Source organism: Taudactylus pleione, unplaced genomic scaffold, assembly GCF_031769625.1.
Source record: "Taudactylus pleione unplaced genomic scaffold, aTauple2 ptg000068l, whole genome shotgun sequence".
Lineage (NCBI taxonomy): Eukaryota > Metazoa > Chordata > Amphibia > Anura > Myobatrachidae > Taudactylus > Taudactylus pleione.
In genome coordinates, this window is record NW_028284470.1 from 669,199 (window position 1) to 695,966 (window position 26,768).

Genomic DNA, 26,768 nt, shown 5'->3' on the forward strand with positions numbered 1-26,768 from the left:
CTCTTCTAGTAAATTCCGCAGTGCGAGCCCTTATAACCCTCCAAACTTATGTTCATACCCACAAGCCAAGAACTGCCATGTACAATAAACCTTTTTTCCTTTTAGTTACTATCAACTTTATTAACCCTTAAACGCCCAGCCTATAAACCAGTGGTTCCCAAACTGTTTTGAATCGCGGTACCGTAGTGCATCAGAATTGTTTTCACGGCGCCCCTAAGCCAAAAGTTTGTTATTGAGAAATTCAGAAAACAATGTAGTGCTGACCTGTCATCCTTAGGGTCAGTTATGTAGTGGGTGAAAGGTTTGCGCTTCTGTTTGTCCACATATTTACATTACATTGACCATAAATAATTTTACTTGGTGCTGGACCACCAACCTGAGGCACCCCTGCAAGTGTCCCGAGGTACCCCAGGGTGCGGCGGCGCACAGTTTGGGAACCATTGCTTTAAACAATTATAAACTATACTATAACAAACTGTACATAGAGATTATTACCTATGTATTATTACAAACTTCCTATAAGTAAAATGTATAGCCTGGTATTAATATTTGGATATACAGTAAATCATATCTTACTAGACTTAACCACTACTGGTGTTAAGGCAGGTATCCACTACTAGATATACAAAGGAGAGCACGATTACGACATTGCGATTGTGCTCTCGTTTGTATATCTAGTGATGTGCCTACACGTTCACTCGTTCCAGGCACCTTCTTACATGTCAACATTTTGTCCCTGTCGACCTATTGCCTGTCTAACATCTGGTAGACAGTGACACTGTCGACCTTTTTACTGTCTATCTGTTAATCCACACCCCCAATTACCAGGTTAGAACTATGAAACAAGTTTAAGTAGTGTAAGGTCTGACGTTCACCCCCACTGTCTTTTTATTCGCTGTCCTTCCTATTCCTTTTATTGTGTGTGCAAAATAGATATGGTGACAGCACCTGAGGTGATCCTGAACGCAGCCATCATTATTTTGGGCAGCGATAGTACGCCCAATACGAAACTCGCGTCAGCCATCATTATTCCGGGAAGAGTTCGTGAACACGCTCATTACGTACCACGTGTCATGCTGACGTCACGGGTCTGCCAGTGCCAGCACATGGCGGTCTACGAAAGCGGACACATTATCCGGGCTTTTCGCCTCAACCAAACTTACCAGCATTGCCCTCTGATTGGCTGTCTCATGACAAGCCTTTTTTTTCTGAGCGGTGCAAAATAAAGTGGCTGCCTGTGATTGGTCAGCGAATTGTTTGTGGCTCCTCCCTCCTCTGTCACCAGGTTAGGCTGTTTTTCTCTTACCTTACTTGGAGCCGGTTGCATCAGCTGGGTGATATCCGCTGTGTGTGCTTGGGATGGCGGAGAGTGTGTCGGTGCAGATGGAGAACATGAGCCTGAGCAAGGTACGGAGGGGGCGAGGCCGTGATGAGCCTGTCATGTCTGCCTGAGCCCTGGGGTCACAGGCTGCCCTCTGTCCCCGGGCTCCTGGTGCTGGCACTGCACTGCTGGGGACATTACAGGGTTGTTATAGCAGAGGGCACCCAGCTGTGGCAGCCTCATTACCAACCCATGATCAGCCCTGGCCTCTTCCATGGTCCCACTATGGGGCTGAGACTCATTGTGGGCACTGACTGGGCATCATAAGGGGGCATGTATCAAATCTTCTAGAGGTCACAAAGTGCAGTGTGCTGCCCACAGTTCCATGTGTCTGTATTGGCTGCAGAGTGCCTGTCTGGAGCAGCTAAAAGACGTTCTAGCCATGGGCAAGGACTGTGGGGTGGTGGCACTGCCGCCTCCAGAGCCCTGTGCATTGGCACTGGTTGCACATCCCTAGCTACTGCCCTTATTACTTTGAGTGTCACTGGTACAGTAGGGTACATTTTATTTGATTAATGAATGAGACGCCTATCTGTAATACCATATCAGCAGGCCTTTTATAGGGATGTGGGTAATATCCCGACCGCTGGGATTCCGGTCAGAACGCCGACGCCAGAATACCGACACTATTCAGAATACTGGTGCCGGCATTACGATCGCCAGGATCCCAAAGGTAAGTAGCGGAGTATGGGGGGAGGAGGGTTAGGTTTAGGGTGCGGAGTTTAGGCTTTAGGAGGGGAGGTTGAGGAGTAGGGAGAGGGTTAGCATACAAACCGACAAAGTTTCGGTATGCTCCCTGTCGGAATGCCAGCGTCGGGATTCTGACCGCAGGGATCCTGTACCCAACCCCTTGTAAATAAGCATTACAAGCTATAACATAGAAATATGACATCAAGGCTAAAGCATGAATGATTTGGGAGATGAAAGTGAGGGCTCCCTATCACTGACCTAGTACAGTCTATAAAATGATAGCTTGAATATGGTTGCCATAGGCAACACCCCCACTTGTCCTCTGTAGAAGCTGGTTTGATACATTTCCCCTGTTGTGAATTCTGCATGGCTGTAATTATTATGCGCCGCTACTACCAGCCACATGACGGGCTTACTGCAAATCTTGCAATCTGTGTAACTGTCATAGATCACTCTGGTTTGGGGAAGAAGTGTGACGTATGAAGGAATGGGTGCGTAAGGCGCATGGTTGAAGCTAAATGTACATTTTTTTATATTTCAGAATGGTGGGTGCCCAAATCCAAGGGTGTATCTTAGCCGTCCCCCCCCCTTGTTTGAAATCGCATAGCAATGACAGATGTGCATAAAACCTACCTCGAGAATGTTTACAAACAAATGAATATAGTTTACAGTGTTCTTATCTACAATATATACGCACCGATTATGGAGTTTAGGGCCATGTAGAGCTCTTGCGTATGCCGTCGCTGGGGCTTAATTATGCACGCCCCTGGTAACGGCGTTCTAACGCACAGGCATGCCTGCGCACCTTCGACCCTCCCCCCTCCTCGCCACCCCCAGAAGGCACGGAGAAATGATTGACAGTAAGTGCCTTTTGGGGGTGGCGGTGTGATCGAAGGAACGCAGGCATGCCTGTGCGTTAGAACGCCGTTACAGGGGCGTGCATAATTAAGCCCCAGTGACGGCATACGCAGCAAGAGCTCTACATGGCGACAGGAAGCTTCACAGGTTGTGAGTCATGTCAAGCTCAACCACAACTCTGCGCATGGGTCCGATGTTTTCATTGACTTGCGGATGTATGTAATGGGAAGTGGGCAGCTTTATAAGCTGGTGGGCGTCTTGCTATAGTGCTGCGATCGCATTCATTTGCAAGTTGCCGGTGCGTGCGTTTGCAGACTTGCGATCCAAGCTGAATGATGCCCCTAGAATACTAAACTATACTATACATGACTTGGGTTATATTCATGACTAAACCAGAGCATGTACCATTCTAACTGATGTCTCCCTTGCAAACAAAAAATATTTATATGCTGGTATTTTGCTGCGCTCAGGAAGCTGGCCTATATCTGCAGATTCCTGAGAACATATATGCTGCATTCCTGTAACTACATTGGATACATTTTATGAGCACTGGTCAACGCGTTCAATGAGCATGTTAGACGTAGTGTGAACTCGCCGTCTGCACTGCCCGCAATATACAGCCAGGCCTGTAGAAGCTGAGAAGAAGTAAGTTCCTGTTGCTGGTATAGGGATGGGTGTTGGAAGCCCATGATTCATAAACCATCAATGTTTCCAGGGGAGATGCTTTTGGCATTTGATGCTGGGATTACATTGTTGCTCTTTTCGATGGTTGCTTCCTGATCGCTGCTGATGTCACTGCTGCTGCGTACACCAGAACTCTGTTGAGAGCAGAGTTCCTCTGTGCAAATGCAAACTACAGCTGTCCTATTGCTAAGCCTCACTAGCATACCATCATTGGTTAACAGGCAATAGTGTCATGGCAACACTCCAACAATTCAATGGTGCCCTACCGATGGCCATTCATATGCTGGTATATGTCAAATGTGCTGTCATTGTTTAAAATATTAACGGGAGTATTCAATATGGTGCGAAAACTCAGTTTCTGTGATGTTTTCGCTCGGATGACGTAATTTTCACCGCTTTTACTTTTACACCGTATTTAATTTGAAAACTTTTCGCCGGTGCGAAAAGTATATTGCATTCGACCCTGCGAAAAAGTATCACCAAGGAATGGGTGGCGAAAAAAAGTGCAGAATTGGGGTTTTGGGGTGCAACATTTTGGAAACCACCCTGCAACCTTCAGACAGTCCCCCAAAGGTAAACTGTCAAAAAATGTTGTAAAAAAACCTCAGGAGACCCCCAAAAAATCATTTTCATTTTGGGGCAAAAACAAAATTGGGGGGTACAAAGTTAAAAACTAGCGAACTACAATCTAGGGGGGTCCCCAAGTATGCCCCAGGTGTTTTTTTTTCATTGCAGGTGTTTGCGGAAAGTGGATTTTTCACGTTTTTAAAACTTCACTTTAGCAACTTTTAAATATGCTCACCCCCATTTTCAAGTACCCCAAATTTGCTGGGACTACTTATTTTCAGCAAAAAAAACTTCTAAATACTATTCTTCACCACCTTCCCAAATCCCCAAAATAGCAGCTATTGAGACCGTTTAAAGACCCCAAAAACCTTCAGCAGGGCTAATCGGGGGTATCCAAAGTGATCCCCCATGTCAGAGCATCTTTTTCAGGGCGTTGGGGTCATTTCCCCAAAAATCAGCGAAGTTTTCTCTGATTTCACATTCGCCGGGTGCTGTTTTTATGACTATTTCATATTGAATACGGGTATAATCGGGGCCGCGCACGATACTTTTTCGCCGGCAAAAGCTCCGATGTGCTGCGAAAACTTCGACACGCATAGACGGCGAAGTTTACGTTTCATATTGAATACCCCTATAAGTCTCCATTCCCTGTACTCCAAGTAATTGGGAACTACCTTGCAGATTAGGCAATGCATGTAAATAAAGGCAAGATTACAGATTGCTTTATAGATTAAGGCTAAATAGCAGTTTTTCAAAGCTGTCTGCTATCTGTGGTTTTGTACACAGAATTTACACTGGCAATACTATTAAGATCAAAGCCAGGTTTGCTTTGCAATTAAAAATATTACTGTTTTAAATACAGTGGGCAAAAAATGCAGATAATCATCAGCTTAGCAATGTAGCTGTTTAGTAAATAAACCCTCTAAGGCCGGCCAAGAAACAGGCAGAAGCCGGACGGTGTTTTTCAGGCACTTCGTGCCTTTCACAAGCTGCCGCTTTGAGACGCTTTTAATTATTATTTTTTTTACTTATCGACTGGGCATGCACAGCAGCAGCTGGTGTACGAGCCGGCCAGTGTGTGTGTGTAAGGAAACATTGTTTCCTATACACCACTGGCGTGCAGGGATGGCACGGGCGCGGCATTCATCCTTCCGGAGGATATTCCCGGCTGTAACACTGCAACCGTGCCATACCCAAGCCGTGTGAAAGGACCCACCTGCTTCCCTGCTTTACTATATTTCACTCCCGGCAAAAAAACGGGCGGCTTCTTGCCGCCCAGTCAAAGCCGGCAAGTGTGAGACTAGCCTAAGGGTAGCCTTTGTGATCAAGTGCAGAGACCAATATACAGGGGTAGCAGTTGAGGAGGGGGGGTGAGGTGTATGAGTTTATAACATTGGAATGGAGCCAGTCTGCTCAGGGGCAGACCACTGCACTAGTCTATCCGGGATACATTGCAAGCCTGCCCCAATACTGCACTAGCACCATGTATGAGAATTGGGCCGGCACAACTGCACCGTGATTGTTATGTTGGGAAAAGAGACCCTTGTAGAAGCAGGAAAAAGGACAACGAGAAGGCAGTCCGGAACCTGTGCCAATAGAGATAAGAGAGGGTTGTCAGCATATAGATGATTGTAAAACCTAAAATAACCAGTTATCTGGCCAAGAGCAATGTGTATGTATATACAGGAAAGGAGGGTGGGGGTGAAGGATATACTGTAGCCTTGTTTGCCGATAGATCAGAGGTAGAGCTGGCATGGGTAGATCTATCTTAGGGCCATTTAGAACAAATCTTATTTTTTTTTTTTTAAGTGAGTTACATAGTAATTTGCAATTCACCCAACTTACTAACGGCAGCGTAAATCTCTATTTTAAAACCTTTTAAAAAAAAAACCCCACAATCACTGCATTGCATAGTGTACAATAGAGGGAATATATTAAAGGACGACTTGCAAAAATGATATTGCAAATCTGAAAAGTAATCTCGCTGGTTTCAGACAGACCATGGGACACGTTAGATTTCCTATTCATTGCGAAGGAAAATGCGAATCTTAAGTCATTTATTCGGAGACTACCGTAAGCATAAGCCCATGAGAGAGTCAGAGAATGAATGTCTACCATTATCTGCATCTAGAACAAAACCAAACCTACCATTCCTGACCTCTGCATGTTGTAGCCGTAAGGAATGATTCCTCGGACCTAACAGAGATCATTTGCCTGGACAGCAGCTCTGAGATGTGATCGTCAGTAGGGGGGGCTCATGGAAGCTGCTGAGGAGGGATCAGGAGATCTTCTCCGCCAGTTATGTTTCCATAGAGACGGAAAGGCTAACGCCATCTTTACGTCATTTGGGATTTTGGGGTCAAAACTGGAATCAGCTAAGTAGTCCCTATTGCCAATTGCCAATAATGGGGACTGAGGTGTTCTGGGCTAGTTTGCCTAATGCAGCTGATATCTGATAATCTCCTGCATTAGGAATCTCTTAAATAGCAGCTATACTTAAATCATCTCATTTCCGCATGGCGGTTTAGAAAGAAAAGCCCATAATAAATAGGGCTGGGGTGTGGTAAGTTGGATGCCACATGCCATAGTCACATAGTGTCTGTCTGCTTTAATGATCATTACAATGTGCTGTCACTAGTATAATAATCTGAGAAAATACAGTATGCAAATCGGCCTCTTCAAAAACAAAGCAAGGGCCGACACTAACCTGGCTGCCCGGTGAGTCAGGGCACCACCCATTGGTTGTTCAGAGGATGGCGCAGGCTTCTGCTACTACATTTCCCAGAAGTCATTGCTTTTTATTTTTTCAAACTGTGTAAAATGACAGGAGCTGATTGATTGGTACTTTTTCTTTCTCCAAGTCTTGATACATCTCCCCCCTTAATCTTTAACAGATCAGAGAGTAAAGGTAGACCCCCATAACTATACAGCGGGGTAGGGGGAGGTAGCTATCAGGGCTTAGTGTTTAGGCATAGGGGCCTCCTACCTCTTTGGAGCACATTTAAATAATAACACACAGTCAGATTAAATACTTCCTCCAATGCATTTTACCTATATCATTTGTCTGACCTGGAAGCCCTGCAGGACCTAGGTCCTATTCAGAATGAGTCACTGTATGAGTTGTTGGTTCATTCTGTGTCATTGTTTACATATAACTTCTGTTCTATCCTCGCAACAAGGATTCCATGTAGTCATCACTCTTATGGAGCGTACACACGGTCAGATTTGTCAGACTTGTCAGATTTGTCAGATGAACGATTGAACGATTAAACGATCTGAACGATTTGAACGATTTTAACAAAGTTTTGAACGATTTGAACGATTTTTGACTGCATTAAAATGAATGGAATCGTCCAAGTCTGACTGCAAACCCATCAGATGTCAGATATCGTTATCTGACAAACGGGAACGCGCATCGTTGATCGTCCTTCGTTCAGGCATGTCAGATATGAACGATTTTCCTTCAGATATGAACGACTGAACGATTTTTAAATCGTTATCGTTCATATCTGAAGGAAAAATCTGAACGTGTGTATGCACCATTAGTGTAAAATAAATCAAACAGAGCATGAAAGCCCCAAACCTACGATACAGCCTTTCCATGTTTTCCATTTGCACGAAACTGCACAGGATAATGTAGACGTTTCCTCTATATCGGGGGTAGGCAACCAGCTGCTGTTGAAGTACACCTCCCAGCTTGCCTTGCCACATTTTAGCTGGGATCTGTAGTACTACAGCAGCTGGAGTGCTACAGGTTGCCTACCCCTGCTCTATTTGTTTGCTTTGTAGGGTCTCTGCACGGTTTTGGCATCTGGTGCGTCCCTCAGGAAGTTCACCTATAACAATTTAAACATATGAGTTTGATGACTTTTGATGTTACACTGGCAGCACTGTAGTGATGTATGACCATCTACTTTTGTGTAGGCGGTTGGTTGTGGCACCCCATGCTATGGAGATAATGCAGGGGAGCGACCATGTAGTCTTGGTATGACTGAGGTAGAGTTAGAGGGCATGTCATTACCCCCTTAGAGAGGACATAAGGCCACTGACATGAGCATCAAGGAGACTTCCCAATATGCAGTATTAGGGTTACCTCTCCTATACATGTCTTATAAGTTACATCATCTATAACTTCTCGTTGCTTTTTTTTTTTTTTTTCTACCTCCTCAGCCAAACTCTGATACTGGAAAACACAAAGAGGGAGGAAAAAAGAAGACCAAGGACGGAAGTGGGGATGGCGGGCGTTCTGAGGTGAGGTGCCTGTGTGTAACACCATAACTAAGATACAAAGATTTGGGCTTAGAAAGTACCCTCTCTAAGGTAACTGAGCATATTCCAATTCTCCAATTGTCTCATCACAATGATGAAAATGTGTTTTTTGTATTTTATTTTTATGGCATCAAATGATCATTTTTAAAAAAAATTTTAAATGCTCCCAAAGAGCCCTGTTTTATTTGGATAGGTCAAGCCACTGCGCAGGACTGAGGCTTGTGCAAAATGGCCTTTATTTGGGTAAAAATGAACCAAGGGAACATTGCAGAAAGAGTAGACTGAGAGTAGTGCTCATTCTAGGTACCGTAGAAAGGGCACTTTAGCGCGTGCCCAAAAAGGGTTTGTGTCTTTACCCCCTTTTCATCACTCTTGGGGGTGTGCCCAGGACTTACCGACATGCCAGGCTGCCCCCAAGCTCTCCCCTCTCTGTGAATCGATGCCGTGCACCGCAATTTTTCCCACCCACGGGACACTGCCGCCCGCGGGTGCGGACGGCACCCAGCATTTTGTTTTAGCAGGGCGCATTATGCCCTTTTGAAATTGGGCAGGGCACTGTGCCCTGCTAAAACAGCCTAGCAGGGGCGCTAGAGAGTGCAGTGCATCTCAGCGTGCAACATTGTGCCTCAGCGGGCATTGCTGGGCACCATTATACTGTGTCCAGCCAGCAAGTGGGCACTATCTGCAAGAGTCTTCAAAAATATCAACATTTTTAATTATTCGTAATATTCTATTTCCCCCACCCGCCTACTTCCTAATATCACCCAGCTGGCAAAGCTCTCTGGGGAAAACCCTGTACTGTGATGTTCCCATGTGAAGCAGTGTACTGTCCTCTGTGTTTATGTGACCGAGGATGGGTCTGCATGTCACACAGCGGAGGAAGGGTCCCACAGAACTGGTGCAGGAAGGTTGTGACATGGGGTCACATTTTGGTACAAGTCAGACATCTTATATCCGACTTCTTCCTACAGCAACTACATATTCTTTCATCTGTTTGTTCTGTTCAAGTCTCCGCAATCCGCTTCAGGAACGTTCCTCCTTCATGTATTCTATATTCCTTGTACCCTAAAGGGGAACAACGGAAAATGAGCTATGCTTACTTACCATAATAACCAGTAACGTGAGCCTGCGGACATCACGGTGGCACATTGTGGAGAATTCAATTGCCCTCTTATATGTAGTGTTTCTTTATCATGAATCACCGTGGAATAAGGAGTGGAATGTTACTGACTAGTAGTTTTCTAGTTAACAGTAATGCACTTTACATTAAAGGTTGGTGGAATTATGCTTATGGTGGGTGTACAGGTGGGTCCACATACATCAAGCCTCCTGGCGCGTTAAACAGGCCTTCTAGTCGCGCCATGCCATGATGGATCTGCATGCGAAATGCTACGTTACAGCGTCAGCGGCTGTAACACTGTAACGCAGCGTTTCGAATGCTGATGCACTCGCTCAGAGAACATAGACATGCTGCATATCATTTTAATCGACAGAAGCTGCTTGTGCATCCTATTCACATCGTTGAGCGGATAATACTCATTTGAAGGTAAAAAGACGCACTAAAAGACGCTCGGCGCTACCGAGTCACACTGAGTTCCCGCGTTGCGTGGCCCGACTTGTAGCGCACGGAGGATAGATGTATGTGGGCACATCTGTACATTAGACGATATGTCGTCCGATCTGGCGGATTGTCTAGGGTGTACCCACTATGTCGCTGACTGTGTGTGCTTTTACGTGTCGTCAGCTACATCCTCCGTCAGCCCTGCATGCCGGTCCGACGGGGGGATATAGTTATCGAGAGCCTTGCTGCCGAATGTAGCATGACCCCCGCTGTTGCTGCCCGCATCGGCAAGTGCTGATACCGGCTCCCGTCGCTAAAAATGTCGGGCACAGTAGACATTGTTAAAATGCTGCGCAGGGACCATGGGCTGGTTTGTGATTGGGTGCGTAGGGAATAGGAATACAGGTAATAGGAATACTTTGTCTTTTCTTTTTTTTCGTGTGGCTGTTTCCGCCACTGCAGTGTTCAGGGTTAAATGGAGTTAGAGAAACGAACATTTTCATATTGACCAACAGCCATCTGGGGCGCACTGGTATACCATGGGTTATAGAGAATTCTGTACCCGCAGCAGGCAGCGTTTGGCCTATTAGCCTTACTTTCCTTGATGATCGGACATGAAACGTACAGATTTGCATTGGCCCGTGTAATACTGGACAGACTGTCATTTTGTCTCAGTAGATTTCTCCTCTGCTCTCCATAAACCTCACCCTGCCCACTCCTATTCCCGTTTGCCCAGCTATTGGGATTGACAGGCGATGGATTATTTTACTGCTGGCAGTACAAAGTATTTTGTACTAATTCAGTAAACATTGGCATAGATTTGGCCTCCCCATCGAGCCCGGTCCTGCTGGTTTAGCAGCTGTCAGGCTAGAGGAACATATAATTCCAATAATCTCTCAGTCTGCAGCGGTTACTGGATCACTATAGCAGCATTACTCACTCTATGGATGCGGCTGTACCTGCCAGGTGTAAAGCTGGAGTACTAATCACTTTGCTTTTGCAGGGTCTGTCCATACATTACATATTTAAAGTGGACCCATCATTTATGCACGCCGGAGTTATCCCTGATGTGCCTTAAGCTTCCATGATCTCACTTATTCCTAATGAATTGATATCAGGCATTCTATTGACTATTGGTTCAGCTCACAAAGTGCCTGATTCAGAGCTGAACGCTCTGACCAGAGCGCTCGCTCTGAATCAGGGCCCTCCTCCCTGAAAATGGAGCGTCCTCTTGGACGCTCGCATAGCTGTGGGTGACCACCCACAGCATATGCGAGTGTCCATGATGATGGTCGCGTTGGTCTTGACCATCGGGCTTGCGACGGAGACCCTGCGGTAGGGTCTCGCTGCCGCAAGCCCAGGAGTGATTTTGGCTCTATCAGAGCCAAAATCACTCCCACTGACATCACTAGTGATGTCAGTGGGGCCGGCTCTAGACGGTAGGCGTTCCCATGGAAACGCCTCCGTCTGGCAGGCACGCCCTCGGCACGCCCACCAAAGGGGGCGTGCTGTCAATCAACATCGACAGCACGCCCCCTTTGGTGCGAGACCTGGAGCGACAGCTTGGCTGTCGCAGTCCGGGTCTCGCGCATGCGCACGTCGGAGCTCCCTCCGTCGTGCGCATGCGCAGTGGGGGAACATCGACCCATTTGCGAGCGTCCTTTGCTCGCGCTCGGGTCTGAATGACCCACAAAGTGCCTGCCTCCTATGATGAACGCCCACTTTACATCTGTAAATTTGGGGATTTAGTGACCATTTAGACTATGAATACATTGTTCTGTGTTACCCTGTACCCTCCTGACTTATGACAGACCGCTGAAACCTCTGACACCTTTAGGACTGTGATCCTCATTCAGACCCGGTCGCAAGCGCTGAGCGCTCGCAACCGGGTCGATGTTTTTGCCCTGCGCACGCGCAGCGGCCGCACTGCGCATGTGCAAGCCCCGGAGCGAGAGCGAATTTCACTCGCTCTGGAGCTCACTACAAAAGGAGCGGCTGTCGATCGACAACTCGCCCTGTTTTGTAGGTGTTGCTGGGGGGGTGGTTACACAAACGGAGGCGTTCCTTAAGGAACACCTGCCATTTTGTGGGCAGCCACACTGACATCAGCAGTGATGTCAGTGGGGAGCTTCCTGCTCGATCAGAGCAGGAAGCTCCCTGGGGCTTGTGGTTGCCGAGACTCAACCTTAGGGTCTCGTCGCAAGCCCCGATGGTCGCGATGGTCTTGACCATCGCGACCATCAACCTGGTCGGTCGCTAAAGCTGTGGGTGGTAACCAGGAGGCCGCACTTGAAAAGACAAACGCCCGCCCTCATTCATATCGAGCGGTTGCTTCTTGCGACCGCCTCTGAATGAGGGCCAGTGTCCTGTTACAGGTGTAAAAGCAGCGCCTGCAGTTATTTGAGTTGCTGTGACATCACTAGCCCCGCCCCCCTGTGTATAAAAGCAAGGCCGCTGAGCTGTCGGTTACTCTGCTTCTGCTGTGTTGGAGATGTACCTCTTATAACGTGGTAACGTTGTGCAAACTAGGGAATAAACTATATATAGACTTATTTAGTGTAAGGGGCCGATTCGCATGATGAGACTTCGTGGATGTTCGGGTACTGAAAACATTGCTTATTTGCGTTCGCACCTCATGTACTGCAATACTCGGGTATACAAGCAAGCTCCACCAGTTCCTTTCGCTTCATTGATTCTGCACCTACAGTTGTGTCCACATACATCTTACTTCCTTGCGTGTTAAACAGCCATTCTAGTCGCGCCATGCCGTGGCGTGACTCTGTAGCGCTGAGCGTCTTTTCGTGTGACACTTTACCTTGAAATGCGTCTTATGCACAAAGCAACTGCGAGTGTATCTGTATGCGAAATGCTATGTTAGAGTAACAGCCGCTGACACTGTAACGTAGCATTTTGCATGCAGATACACCCGCAGTCGTACATGGCGTATAGGCATGGCGCATATCATTTGAATCGTCAGAAGCTGCTTGTGCATCCTATTCACATCACTTTGCGAATAAGGCACATATGAATGTAAAAAGTTGCTCGAAAAGACGCTCTGTGCCACCAAGGTGCATGGCGCTCGCGCATTATGTTTAACGTGAGTAGGAAGGTAAGATGTATGTGGGTTCATCTGTAAGTACAAACCCTCCTTTTTCATGTATATTTTGCTCGGTAATATACAGCCAAGAATATATACAGATGTGTTCCTTATATACTATTGCTGCAGTCGCGACAAACAGCCCTTCTCGGTGTTCCAGGTCCCGTGCGACCCCCCCCCCCCCCGCTTGCTCCAAGTGTCTTTTTCAGCCAAAAATGTCTTAAGGTGCATACACACTAGACGATATGCTCCCTGAGCGATATCGTCTAGTGTGTCCCCGGCAGGCTGTGCTCAATGTCGTTCATGACATTGAGCACAGCCGCTGAACAATATCATTAGCGATATCGTTCAGCGCCGGGCTCTCTCACCCATTCCCTGACATGCAGCAACCTGACGAGGTCGTCAGGTTGGCCTGCATGTCAGCCCGATGAACGAGGATGACGAACGACCCGCGGGAACGCGCGTCGTCGTCATCGTTCATCTTTTTTGTGTTAAAAATGGACGATAAAGTGGACGACTGAACGATAACGATATCGTTATCGTTCAGTCGTCCACTTTAATCGCCCAGTGTGTACGCACCATTAGTCATAATCTTTTGTGACAGCCAGCTTTGTGGGACTACTCTGAGTAATTTGATGTGAGAAACTTTTATATCTGTGTGCGACTGGGTCTTAAGGCCGTATTCAATTAGCGACGAAAACTGATGTTTTAAAAGTGGCAAACAGGCGAAAATGGGGAGAGAAAACTGGAGAACAGTTTTCTCCATCCCAGACCAGGAGAAAAAAAAGGCAAAATCCCTATTTTTGGCTAAAAATGTGGGGATTTCTTTCAGAACCCTTTGGATACGCCCCTAATGATAAATTACCACAATTTTTTTTTCGGAAGTTGTGTACTTTGTCGAAAAACGACCGCGCAAATTTTGGTCGAAAAAACAAACTTTGAAAATGGTTTTAACGTATTGGGTCTGATTTTTCGGGGGTGGTATGGATGCGTCAAGTGTTTTAAACATCGCACGCGGTCGCAGCAGGCGGTTTTTAAAATTGCGTTTTTATGACCCGAAAATATTCTTACACCCATTTTAACGTACCCCCAATTTACATGGAACAGTAATTTCCTGGGAAAAGATTTCTATCATTTTCAACTAACTTTTTTTTTGTTTTTGCCCAAGATTTGTGTTGTCGTTTTTTGCCAAATTACGCAAGTTACTAAATTTTTCTGTGGTAATTTACCATTAGGGGGCATGTCCAAAGCGTTCTGAAAGAAATCACCACATTTTTAGCCAAAAATAGGGATTTAGCATTTTTTTTCTCCTGGTCTGGGATGGAGAAAACTTCTCGCCTGTTGCCGTTTTCGACTTTTTGTGGCGAAAATTTCGCTGTTTTTTTTATGAAAAACGTCAGTTTTCGCCAATGGCGAAGCAAAACCTTCCGTTTTCGCCGCTAATTGAATACGGCCCTTAGTCTGTATACGAAGTGCTACAGTGCTGCGGCTTTTTTCCACGCCAAGTTCCGTTCTTCATACATAGACTCGCACAGATTTACAAGTGTTGCCTATAGTATTAATCAGTGCAGTCTCGTGAAGTGGTTCGTCTCATCCGATTGCAACTAAAATGCTTTTCCAGGTGAAAAGGATGTAAAAAAAAATAAAAAGACGCTAGACGCAAGCTGTATCTCAGGGGACTTGGCGGCTCACTCATGCCAGGCGTCTCTCCCGCTGCATGGCGTATTGAGGCTGGGGGTGTGAGGACACATCTGTATTCATTTGAAATGACAGCTTTACTTTCTCTGAACGTCAGAACGTTATTGATTTAGAAACCACTTTATTTCTTGTCCGTTGTCCTTGATGTTTAGCTTAAGCCGTGGCCGGAGTTTATTGACCAGAGACTTGAAATCTATAATAAACTGAAAGCTGAGCATGACGCCCTCCTGACCGAAAAAGCAGCAAAGGACAGCAAAGCCATCAAGGTGACCTTACCGGATGGGAAGCAAGTGGATGCCGAGTCTTGGAAGACCACCCCGTATCAAATAGCTGCCGGGATCAGGTAAGGAACTAATGGTTATCACCGATGTCACCGCTCTACCCCCCCCCCCCCCCCATAGGTTGTGCTGGAGTTCTCCTGTATACGTCCTGATATCACCTCGGTGTTCTCTTTTTCCCAATACTTCCTTCTACCTACACTAGTGTTGCCTATCCTGAGGGATCCAATCCTAGATGTCATATTTGATATGACGTTTCATTACATTGCCTGTCCTTCATCAGATTGGACCAGATGGCAAATCCTACTAGTCTATTCCTGTCTGGCATGTTGTGGCGAGGGAGGGAACGAAGTGGTAGGTATTTTCTGAAGTCATCAATGTTTTAAAATCTATTCTTAATTATGTTGGTGACTTGAATTGTTTTGAAAAGTTTTCATGTGCAATAAATCCCACTGCATTGGGGAAGTTGGGCAGCTACTAGGTTAACCAGTTGCCTGGCATAGTCGCCTGGGATGAGACCACAGGCGCGTGCGTTTTCCTTGGGACCGCAGGCTCTCCTCCTTTGCCGGCCTATTTATGGTCCCAGCTATCCAGGACTCCCTTCTGTGTATGATAGGAGATCATTTCCTCTTCAGTGAAGGGCCTGGCTGTGATGTAAGTGGTCTGTGACCGTCTGCATCACATGTAGTTTCTGTGTCCCAGAATGCCTTGCAATCTGCATCCCGAAGGCGGTTTTTCCTAGAACTGTAAAAGTGCATAGACGGGAACTGAAGCTCCCTTCTCTGAGCACTGTATCGCCAAAGGCATTCAGAGTGTGCTGATGTGTGACCTCCGAGGGCTGCTTCCTGCTCAGCAAGGACTGATCAGTCCCCCCCCCCTGAGCTGCCTGTCTAGCTGCCTAGCTAAGGAGCTATGGTTACTGGGGTGGGGGAGGAGTTATCCTACTGGGGAGTACAGGAATATGCTCCATGGTGGGGAGATAATATCTAGGAGTCTCCGCATGACACTGGGAGGGGGGGATGCAATGGGGTGTCAGTTAAAGGGAATTGCATACAAAAGAATAAAAAATGCTTAAGGATTGGGGGGGTGATGCTAAAAAGGCCTCGTCCACAAGGTGGCGCTAGACACCCACTGGGGGGAGGTATTTTTGTAAACATATTAAATATGCTTAAATATGCTTTTAAATGGGTATTATTTGCCTAATTTAATTCATTTAAAAAATTTACAATTTTGAGACTGTTTTAAAAAAAAAAAGAAAAAATTTGCTAGTTAAGTGGTTAAGCGAAAGGCCACAATATGGTCTCCCGAAAGCTTGCTGAGTGTTGGTCTTTGGGTGGTGATGGTCACTGGGTGGCTTCCAGTTCTAGAGATGACAGCCAGCTTCTGATTGGACTGCCACGGCACGCCTCCACACTGGACTCGTGTTTAGCTGCGAGTTGAATTCTTGGGCAGCTCCACTTTTATACAGTTTGTGCACAACTGAATCACACAAGTGGCAAAGGTCCCTAGGGATGAACACTCGCTGACCCGCTTGCAGGGACGTAACTAGACCTAGGGGGGCCCCATAGCTAAATTTTCACTCTAGGTCCCCCGCACCCTCACCGCGGCTCCACCCCCCCCCTCCTCAGCTTACCTCTGCTCTGTGGTTGTCCTCCTTCAGTGTGTGCTGTGCAGGGCAGGCACAGCTCCGCACCTGGTCAGCGCCGTCTTTCCTCACTGACTGATGCTGGGAGGGGGCGTGGCCTTGCACCGCCTGCTGGGACATCTCCGGATCGATCACGGCCACGCCTTCTCCCAGTATCCGTCAGTGAGGAGAGACTGAGGCGAAGCCGACCGAGATGGCTGATGTGCCTGCCCTGCGGAGCACAATTGCCTGGCACCGTAAGTGCAGGACGACGACCCAGGCCCCATAGCAGCCGCAACCCCTGCACCTACAGTAGTTACGCCAGTACCAGCTAGTCTACAGTTCACTTTGTAAACCCACCCCCCCCCCCCCTCCCCAAACTGAATTTTTCACGTTTCAGCCCAGCCGTGTTCCTGAAACTCAGACACACAATTACTTTGTGTGTGTTATTGGCTGTTCTTTCATTTATTCCAAATTGCTTTGCAGAATACAGGGTGCAATTCTATGATACATTTTGAGCGGCTGTTTTTCTTATGCTAATCCCTGTGTTTCATGTCATACGTCTCTTGCAGTCAAGGGCTGGCTGATAATACAGTTGTTGCAAAGGTGAATAATGTGGTTTGGGACCTTGATCGCCCGCTGGAAGAGGATTGTAAACTGGAGCTGCTGAAATTTGATGATGAAGAAGCCCAAGCGGTAAATACAGAGTGCCTGAATTTCTTGATTGATTCTTCATAAATTAAAAAAAAATTTAGTCTGAATTCCACCATAAGACATAACAATTCAATATAACATTGTGCAAGAGTACAGGGGGAGGGGCTACTTACACTGTGAAATGTTTAGACAATTGAGTGACAGTGATAACACTCAACAACCCAGCTGCCACTCAGTCAGCAGACTCTAATGCAACAAGAAAGAATCAGAGTCTGCTGATTGTGAGAGGGAGCCGCAGGCAGAGAATAAGAGTGTGAAGGGCCCTACTCGTAACCGTTTATGGGCAGTAATGCAAGCAGGATAATGTATGTGTTATACATTGGTGCTCTGAGTAATCCGTTTCTTTCCTGTGACAGGTATTCTGGCACTCGAGTGCCCACATAATGGGTGAAGCTATGGAGCGCGTGTATGGCGGATGCTTATGCTACGGCCCTCCTATTGAGAATGGGTTTTATTATGATATGTATCTTGAAGACGGGTAAGTGGTTTCTTGCATAAAGAGCTTAGAGGCTCTTCAGGTGTAAATTGCTGGAGCCCCCTCCTGTTACAAAAGACCCGATGTGTTGCTACCTGGCGTTCATCTGATGTGGTAATGGGATGAGTGTATAGCACATGAGGGGCTTTTGTTTTGGTTGTTTTACATACAGTCAGGTGCATAAATATTGGGACATTGACAGAATTTTCATATTTTGGCCTCTATTCACCACCACAATGGCTTTGAAATGAAACATACAATATGTGCTTTAACTGCAGACTTTCAGATTTAATTTGAGGGTAATTACATCCAAATCAGGTGAACGGTGTAGGAATTCTATATGTGCATCCCACTTTTTAAGGGGCCAAAAGTAATGGGACAAACTAAACAATCCTAAATCTAACTTTCACTTTTTAATACTTTGTTGCAAATCCTTTGCAGGCAATTACAGCCTGAAGTCTGGAACGCATAGACATCACCAGACGCTGGGTTTCATCCCTGGCGATGCTCTGCCAGGCCTCTACTGCAAATGTCTTCAGTTCCTGCTTGTTCTTGGGGCATTTTCCCTTCAGTTTTGTCTTCCATCAAGTGAAATGCATGCTCAATCGGATTCAGGTCAGGGGATTGACTTGGCCATTGCATAACATTCCACTTTTTAGCCTTAAAAAACTCTTTGGTTGCTTTTGCAGTATGCTTCGGGTCATTGTCCATCTGCACTGTGAAGCGCCGTCCAATGAGTTCTGAAGCATTTGACTGAATATGAGCATATTATATTGCCCGAAACACTTCAGAATTCATTCTGCTGCTTTTGTCAGCAGTCACATCATCAATAAATACAAGGGAACCAGTTCCATTGGCAGCCATACATGCCCACGCCATGACACTACCACCACCATGCTTCACTGATGAGGTGGTATGCTTTGGATCATGAGCAGTTCCTTTCCTTCTGCATACTCTTCTCTTTCCATCACTCTGGTACAAGTTGATCTTTGTCTCATCTGTCCATAGGATGTTGTTCCAGAACTGTAATGGCTTTTTTAGATGTTGTTTTGCAAACTCTAATCTGGTCTTCCTGTTTTTGAGGCTCACCAATGGTTTACATCTTGTGGTGAACCCTCTATATTCACTCTTGTGAAGTCTTCTCTTGATTGTTGACTTTGACACATATACACCTACCTCCTGGAGAGTGTTCTTGATTTGGCCAACTGTTGTGAAGGGGTTTTTCTTCACCAGGGAAATAATTCTTCTGTCATCCACCACAGTTGTTTTCCGTGGTCTTCCGGGTCTTTTGGTGCAGCTGAGCTCTCCGGTGCGTTCTTTCTTTTTAAGAATGTTCCAAACAGTTGATTTGGCCACACCTAATGTTTTTGCTATCTCTCTGATGGGTTTGTTTTGATTTTTCAGCCTAATGATGGCTTGCTTCACTGATAGTGACAGCTCTTTGGATCTCATATTGAAAGTCGACAGCAACTGATTCCAAATGCAAATGTCACACCTAGAATCAACTCCAGACCTTTTACCTGCTTAATTGATAATGAATTAATGAGGGAATAGCCCACACCTGTCCATGAAATAGCTTTTGAGTTGATAGTCCCATTACTTTTGGCCCCTTAAAAAGTGGGAGGCACATATAGAAACCGTTGTAATTCCTACACCGTTCACCTGATTTGGATGTAATTACCCTCAAATTAAATTTGAAAGTCTGCAGTTAAAGCACATCTTGTTTGTTTCATTTCAAAGCCATTCTGGTGGTGAATAGAGGCCAAAATATGAAAATTCTGTCAATGTCCCAATATTTATGCGTCTGACTGTATACTCCTACATCTTCTACTAACTATATTGATTTATTGTCCTAGTTTCTGTGTGCCTATTAGCCATGGGCTTATATAGTTGTGCAGCGATGCTTCCGCCCTGCCCCCCCCCCCCCCCCAAATTATATAACTCCGCTCTCGCCCTCCCTTCAATATCACGCAATTGCAGTCGGAGATCAGCTAAGTGCCGTATCCAAGGGAAGAGCATAACTCTGTTTTGATATAAACACCAAGAAGGTTAGCAAGAAACTTTGGGAGAGCATACAAATTGATAATGTGAAGGTGGAAATCCGTTTCAGGCCATCTGTGACTGCTATCAATGGGAACTGTATTCTCTTGCATTAAAACCTGCTGGGAGTTGTAGTTCAGGAAGCCACGGATCATAGAGTGTGATGCCATGTCTGATTTATTATATTTAATCTGCAGGAAGAGCTGCACAGAGCACAGTGTGCCGTTACAGTCCTGAATGGCCCTTTAATGTTCCGATGTGTCTGATAAGAAACCCATTATACTTCTCAGCTGCTCTGATATCTGCAGCAGCATAAAATGGAATTCTTCTAAAAACAAACACAGCCTGATGGAATTAATGGGCTGGAAGGATGATCTATCCTTTATCTGATTGCTCACATAAATCTGAGCTGCATTCAATAACTGAGTACTTTACCCAAACCAGAGTGAACAAATGTTTCTGGGGAGCTTCATAATCTCTTCTGGTTTTATCATTATAGGAATAAATCAGTGACAGGGTGTTATCCAGGCCGATTGCAGCAGTTATTCCTCTAGTTTATTAAGGGGGGGCAGGGGGGGGGGGGATTCCTTTTCCTCTTGGTAATAACATGTGATGAATTTGGCCCTAGCACCTTTAGTTCTGTACCTCATTCTGTCTGCAAAGATGGCACTCCTGACATTGTGACGTAGTGACGTATAAAGCTTACTTACCACCCCAGCTGCCCTCCGCCAATTATAGGAGTATTTCTGTAGCTCTGGGGTATGGAAGATGGTCACATGCTTCAGTTCCAGCGAGTAGCCCACAAGAAACATTGGGCCCCAGGTGCGTCAGGGATCAGTCACGTGACTGGTAGCAGAGGATACAGGTGAATAGTTTTATTGCAGTGTTGGTTTGGTGGTGTAAACTAATTAAACAAGTCTTCGGGAGGGATGCTGCCTGTCGGTTATTTAGGTACCAATGACCTTCCGAATGCTGGATACACGCCTAACATATATCTGTCTTCTGGCCACAGGTCCCGCTGGCCGGGAGGCATGTCGCCCCTTCCTCTCCACGGCTGCTGCTGCAAGTGTACGGGCGGTCGCTGACTGCCCGTACACACAGCGCATCGATGCCCCAATATAGCTGCAGATATATTGGGCATGGACTATGCGGCACAGCTGACGTGATATGTCTGAACGACATCGTTCAGGCATATCGCTGGTACTCTCTGGCCTGCGCACACTAGATATATATTCCCATCACTTGATAGGCCGATATATCTGGCAGTGTGAATCGTAGTCCGTGGAAAGGCCGTTCTGCCATAGAGTGTTGCAGCCCACACAGTGCCACCTAGGGAAGTCAGTCTTACCCACTGCTTGGTGGAGAATGTTGAATTAGCCGACGCTCTAGTGCAGGCAGTTTGTGGGAAACATGTTACTATCCTGAGCTCATTAACGCCTTTGTACCATTTCCCACAATAAGCCTGCAGCGTAAGAGGGAGCTGACGTGACCCTGAAGGAAAATAAAATGAATATGTAAACATGTAGATGGTTCCTTGAGTGGAGTGAGTCGTGCCCATATAGTTCAGTTATACAGTAATAAAGTGATAATAATAGACCCTTCTTTATAACTTTTTGTATTTCCCTCTAATGAAGTAGACAGCTTTGAACTGGCAAAACGCGCTCATCTCCCTATTTTTGTCTCTTGTGTAACGACAATGTAATGTTTGTATCTCAGGGGGGTGTCCAGCAACGACTTCAACGGCCTGGAAAATCTGTGTAAGAAGATTGTGAAGGAGAAGCAGCAGTTTGAGAGGTTGGAAGTCTCGAAAGAAACTCTGCTGGAAATGTTTAAGGTAAAGCGGAAAATCACGATGCGTCCTGCGTTTTTCACAGCTGCGTCATTGGTCCGGGCAGGTCGGATGTTCTGTGGGGATGGGTACGGGATCCTGGCTGGTCAAAATCTCCACACCGGCGTCCCGACAGGGTAGATATCCTAACCATCCCTCCCCCCTAGTGCCTAAACCTAACCTCCCCCTCCCTGCACCCTAACTCTCCCCCCAACTCCACTACTTACCTTCGGGATAATGAACGTATCCCGTTCTATGGCCACATAAGGGCTAATTTCTAAATTGTGTAAGTAGAACCAATGTGCTGTAACTAATAGCAACCAATTAGTTGTTTAGCCTTCATTTTTAGAATGTAAGCTCTTACGAGCAGGACCCTCTACCCTCTTGTGCTTCTCCCTACTTTACTTTCATCTTCTTCTTACTCACCTCTAGGGCACCTAACACTTGGTTACTTATGCTCTGCTGCTTATCGGGGTGTTATGGTCGCTAATGTAGTAATATATATAATCCATTTCCTGTATTGTATTGTTCTGTTCTGCAAGTCGCTTGTCTACAATTTGTTTATGCACTTTGTAAGGTGCTGCGGAACATATAAATGATGATGATAATAATTAGTCTGACCACACCGGACTCCTAGAAGCTGGAATCTGGTTAGTTGCTATGGATTATCACTCTTTATAGATCTTTGCTATTTGCACCTTGCAAGCCCGGATCACACAAGTCTGCATAGGCGAATATGTGTGTCTGTTTTCTTGGCGTGTGCAGGGCAATTTCATGCAAAATATGGGTACGCAAACTGGTATAGTCCTCACTCTGCCTCAGGACCTGTATTAGTTCCATTACCGATCTGCATATTGCTATTGGAAAACCTAGACGAGCACAGCTACACAAATTTGCCAACGGTTTGAAACCAGTTTATACTAATCCTTGGAGACAACACAACCTAAACTGTCATATAGAGGCTACAAATTCCCATCATGTTTGCGTTTTAATCTTATTGCAATGAACTTTTGAAATGGCCGTTGACAGTAGCTCATTGTAATAGGGCTTATTTATTTGACCATGTAAACAGAAATGTTAGAAAATCTTCTGTATATGAATATTTTACGTGATGTATATAACATAATAGGTTACGCAGTACAGTCTGTTCAGAGGGTGTAGTATGTAATAAAACAAATGTATATCAATTAGAACATCTATTGCACAATAATACTAAACGTACTACCCGGTGAACAAATCCGCCTTACATGATGAATAACGCAATATATAAAAAAACAGAGAAGGAAAAAGAAAAAAAATTTTTGAAAGTGGGAAGAGAAGCTTCTCTCTTGCCTGCACCAATACCATACAAACCATAAACAACAGTTAAACATTACACATCAGGGAGAGCATATCTGGAATTGCTCAATCTACTCCAAATACGGTCAAATTTGAACTCAGCCTTACGAGTTAAATTAAAGTATTTATCTTGCCGAACAGTGGTACGGACCAGTGAGAGCCGAGCACAGAAGTCCGGTACCTGAGAGGCCAACCAGGTACGAGCAACACTAACCTTAGCCAGAGTACACATTTTAATGATGTACTGCCTATCCTAGTTATCGCGAGCAGTATCCTCCAAAACATCCAAACTACATACCATCGGCATAAGAGGGGCAGGAATCCCAGCGCTGGAAAGAACACGTATAACCTTACTCCAAAATACTTGAACTGTGGGGCAATCCCAAAAAGTACCAATAGACATTTGACATTTTGGGCAAACATTAGTTATAAAAATATATAACGGAATTTGCTGAAATGTTACGGAGGCAGTGGAGTTTACGGGGAGTACTCGTAGCCATATCCCAGTCACTATCAGCTATGAAACCCACATCCGCCTCAAATTCTTCTTTAAGATAAGGTAGCCTGGAATCATGGTAAAAGGACGAAAGGTATGAGTAAATAAAAGACAAAGATCTACAGGAGCCCAGTGAGATAAGTACTGCCTGCATGGGGAAGGCCTGAATGTCAGGAGGACCAGTACTAAACTGAACACTTAAGGCATGCCTAGGCTGCAGAAATCTGTAAGACTATGATCTAGGTAAGGAAAACTCCTCCTGTAGTTGAGAAAAGTGTTTAAGTGTAGAATCAACATATAACTGTCCTAGAGAATGAATACCATTAGGGCCCCACACTTGTCTAGTTTGAAGTGCTCTCAATTTAGGCAGTGCCTTTAGAATTCCACAAAGGAATATCTGGATCCAGTCCAGTAAATTGCGTGCCCTCCAAATCTTAACTGCCTGTATTAATATCTGGGGAAGGGTCCACTCTATCGCTCAACAAGGCCTATAAGGGTGTATGACCAGGGGAAGTTTGAGATGCCAGCAGTGAATGTAAAGCAGCAGGAGAACTTTCCTGAAGCCAAGCCCCTAACATGTGTTAGTTGTGCTGCATAATAATATAGTCGGAAATTAGGGAGCGCTAGCCCACCAGCGGATTTAGGTCTCAACATTATTTTTAATCTGACACAAGGGCGTCTATTCACCCATATCAAGGAAGATGGCATACTAACCAATTTGCGAGATACTGAGGCAGGGATAAACACTGGGGACTGCTGAAATATATATAAGAATTTAGGTTGTACTTGATGAGGTTAATCCTGCCTGTAACAGTAAGGGGCAATTTATTCCAAGTTTTCATTTTGTCTTTTAAGTAAACAAAAAGAGTGTCCAAGTTAAGCCTTATGTAGTGGGGAAATGCCCAAATATTTAAACTGGAATACCCATCTCAGAGGGAGAGAAATGGGAGAAGGTAAAGGAGGTTGTCCTCTAAGAGGGAGGATAAAGGATTTACTCCAATTCATTTTTAACCTAGAATAATCTCCAAAGAAATTAATAACCTGAAGAGCTATAGGCATGGCTGCTATGTAATCAGTTAAAAATAAAAGTAAGTCATCGACCTATAAAGCCACAGTGTCTGTTCTGGCATCTAATTGCAGACCCACAATCTTAGGGTGGGACCTCCAAACACAAGCAAGTGGCTCAATTGCCAACTCAAAAAAGGTCCGGGGACAATGGGCAACCCTGCCGCGTGCCCCTCTCTAATAAGAAGGGTGAGGAAATAAAATCCATTTACAGAGATTCTGGCAACAGGCCTATAGTATAACAACTGAACCCACCGCAAATATACAGGGCCAAATCCCATACAATTCATGACCTCCCACAGGAACGGCCACTCCACTGAATCAAAAGCTTTAGCTGCTTCCAAAGACCCAATAACTGAGGAGGACTCGTCCCCATGAGGGGCCTGAACATAAGTAAACAAACTTCTCACATTTATAGAAGTGGACTAAAGCATAAAGCCCGTCTAATCCGAGTGGACCACAGAGGAAATAACCTGGTTTAGTCTTAAAGCCAGGATTTTCACATCCGTAGGTATTAAAGAAATAGGACGGTAAGAGTCCGGGGTCATCAAGTCCTGGTTTAACGTTTTAAAATGGCTACAGAATGTCCATGATTGAAGCCTCTGATTGGCCCCACTGTTCATCCTGCCGCCCCCATCAGCACCATCACACAACCCTAGTATTTAGGTTGGAACTATTAGACGAAAAACAGAGACCCGGGATAAATGGCTGCAAACGTACAGGGGGAAGATCTTCTTGGCTCAGGGTGGTAATGGAACTTTAAGTTGCAAAGTTTTAGGATAATTTAGTGCTCGTAATCCCAGTTTTTTTATTTTTATTTTACGGTTTAGTTTCAGATCTGTTTGGCTAGTACGCTTGTTTTTATTGTATCTTTTTCCTTATCCCGTTCAAGTCCTTTTTATTTCTCTTTTGTTAGTACAACAAGTTCAAGTGCAGAATCTTAAATGAAAAAGTCGACACTCCAACCACTACGGTATACAGGTAAACCATATAGCATATTATTATTGCGTAGCCTATAGTATTGTAAATGTTCTAAATATGCAGACCATGACGCTAAAAAAAGAGGTAACTCCTTGTTTAGCATCATAGCTTCTCGTTTAAGAACACCGTTAATGTGAATCAAGTGCAAATTCTAAATCGGTCCTGTGATCGCATGCAGTGGGGTATTTGAACAAGCTAAGATTGGCACCATTCTGTTCACGGACTGTTCTATGGAGAAAAGGAAAGTAAGTATGGAAGAATGGTGTAATAATCAAGGATATGTTAAAAAATTATAGTTAATATAAATGTTGGTTATTCTTTTGCCTTGAATAATAAAAAAGATTTTGATCTGAACACTGAGCAGTTATCTGTTGTATACAGCGTAGACCTGTGAACTGCTTACCACTGTGTATATATCTTTCTGGTTGACTGTTATTTATCTTCATTGATTTGTAAAGTATCAGAGTTCTCTGCAGCGGATAAAAATAAATACAGATGAGGGAAAAAAAAGGTAGGGAGGGACCTGCTCGAGGGAGCTTACATTCAAATTAGGGGAGAGCACAGCTGGAACAAGAGAACTGTGGCTCAGAGTGTTGGTTGGGATAGTTGTGACTGTATACCAATGTTAGTAATATAGGTGGGATTAGGGCAAGATATAACAGATGTGTTTAAAAATGTGAAGCCTGTGGGAGACTCTGACCGGCTGTGGTAAGGAATTCCATAAGTGGGCAGCGGCAGAGGATAATTCTTGTACGCAGTAACGGGAGGTGGTTACCAGAGACCAGAAGTGCGGGCCAGAGGTAAATCAGTAGGTTCTTTTGATTTTAGATGCATGAAGTGGTGGTGTAGTGAGGGCTGTGGAAGAAAGGTTGAATCATTTCAATTGGATTCCAGAGGACACAAGGAGGGAGACGGGGTTTGGATTTGTATGTGTGGAGGCGGTAGGAGATGAAAATCGGTCTTCCTTTGGCATTTAAAATAGACTAAAAGGTGGGATCGATGGGGGAGGGGAATACTAGATGGCAGGCGGTTGCAGTGGTCAAGGTGGGAGATGAGAGAATGGATGAGTTTTGGTAGCACCTTGGGTAAGTAAAGAGCATATTTTACCAATAAACTAGGTGTGA

The 26,768-nt window shown here is 45.3% G+C and overlaps 1 protein-coding gene across 1 annotated transcript in view; it reads left to right on the top strand.

The window, feature by feature from the left end:
* The first annotated feature begins 1,268 nt into the window (after positions 1-1,268).
* TARS1 (threonyl-tRNA synthetase 1) overlaps positions 1,269-26,768 on the top strand; it is a 60,185-nt gene continuing 34,685 nt past the window's right edge. The window contains exons 1-7 of the mRNA XM_088466959.1: positions 1,269-1,407; positions 8,351-8,431; positions 14,958-15,148; positions 17,280-17,403; positions 17,778-17,899; positions 21,653-21,770; positions 25,580-25,644. Coding sequence (XP_088323085.1) covers positions 1,360-1,407; positions 8,351-8,431; positions 14,958-15,148; positions 17,280-17,403; positions 17,778-17,899; positions 21,653-21,770; positions 25,580-25,644 — 749 coding nt within the window. The 5' untranslated portion in view covers positions 1,269-1,359. The remainder of the gene's footprint in view (positions 1,408-8,350; positions 8,432-14,957; positions 15,149-17,279; positions 17,404-17,777; positions 17,900-21,652; positions 21,771-25,579; positions 25,645-26,768) is intronic.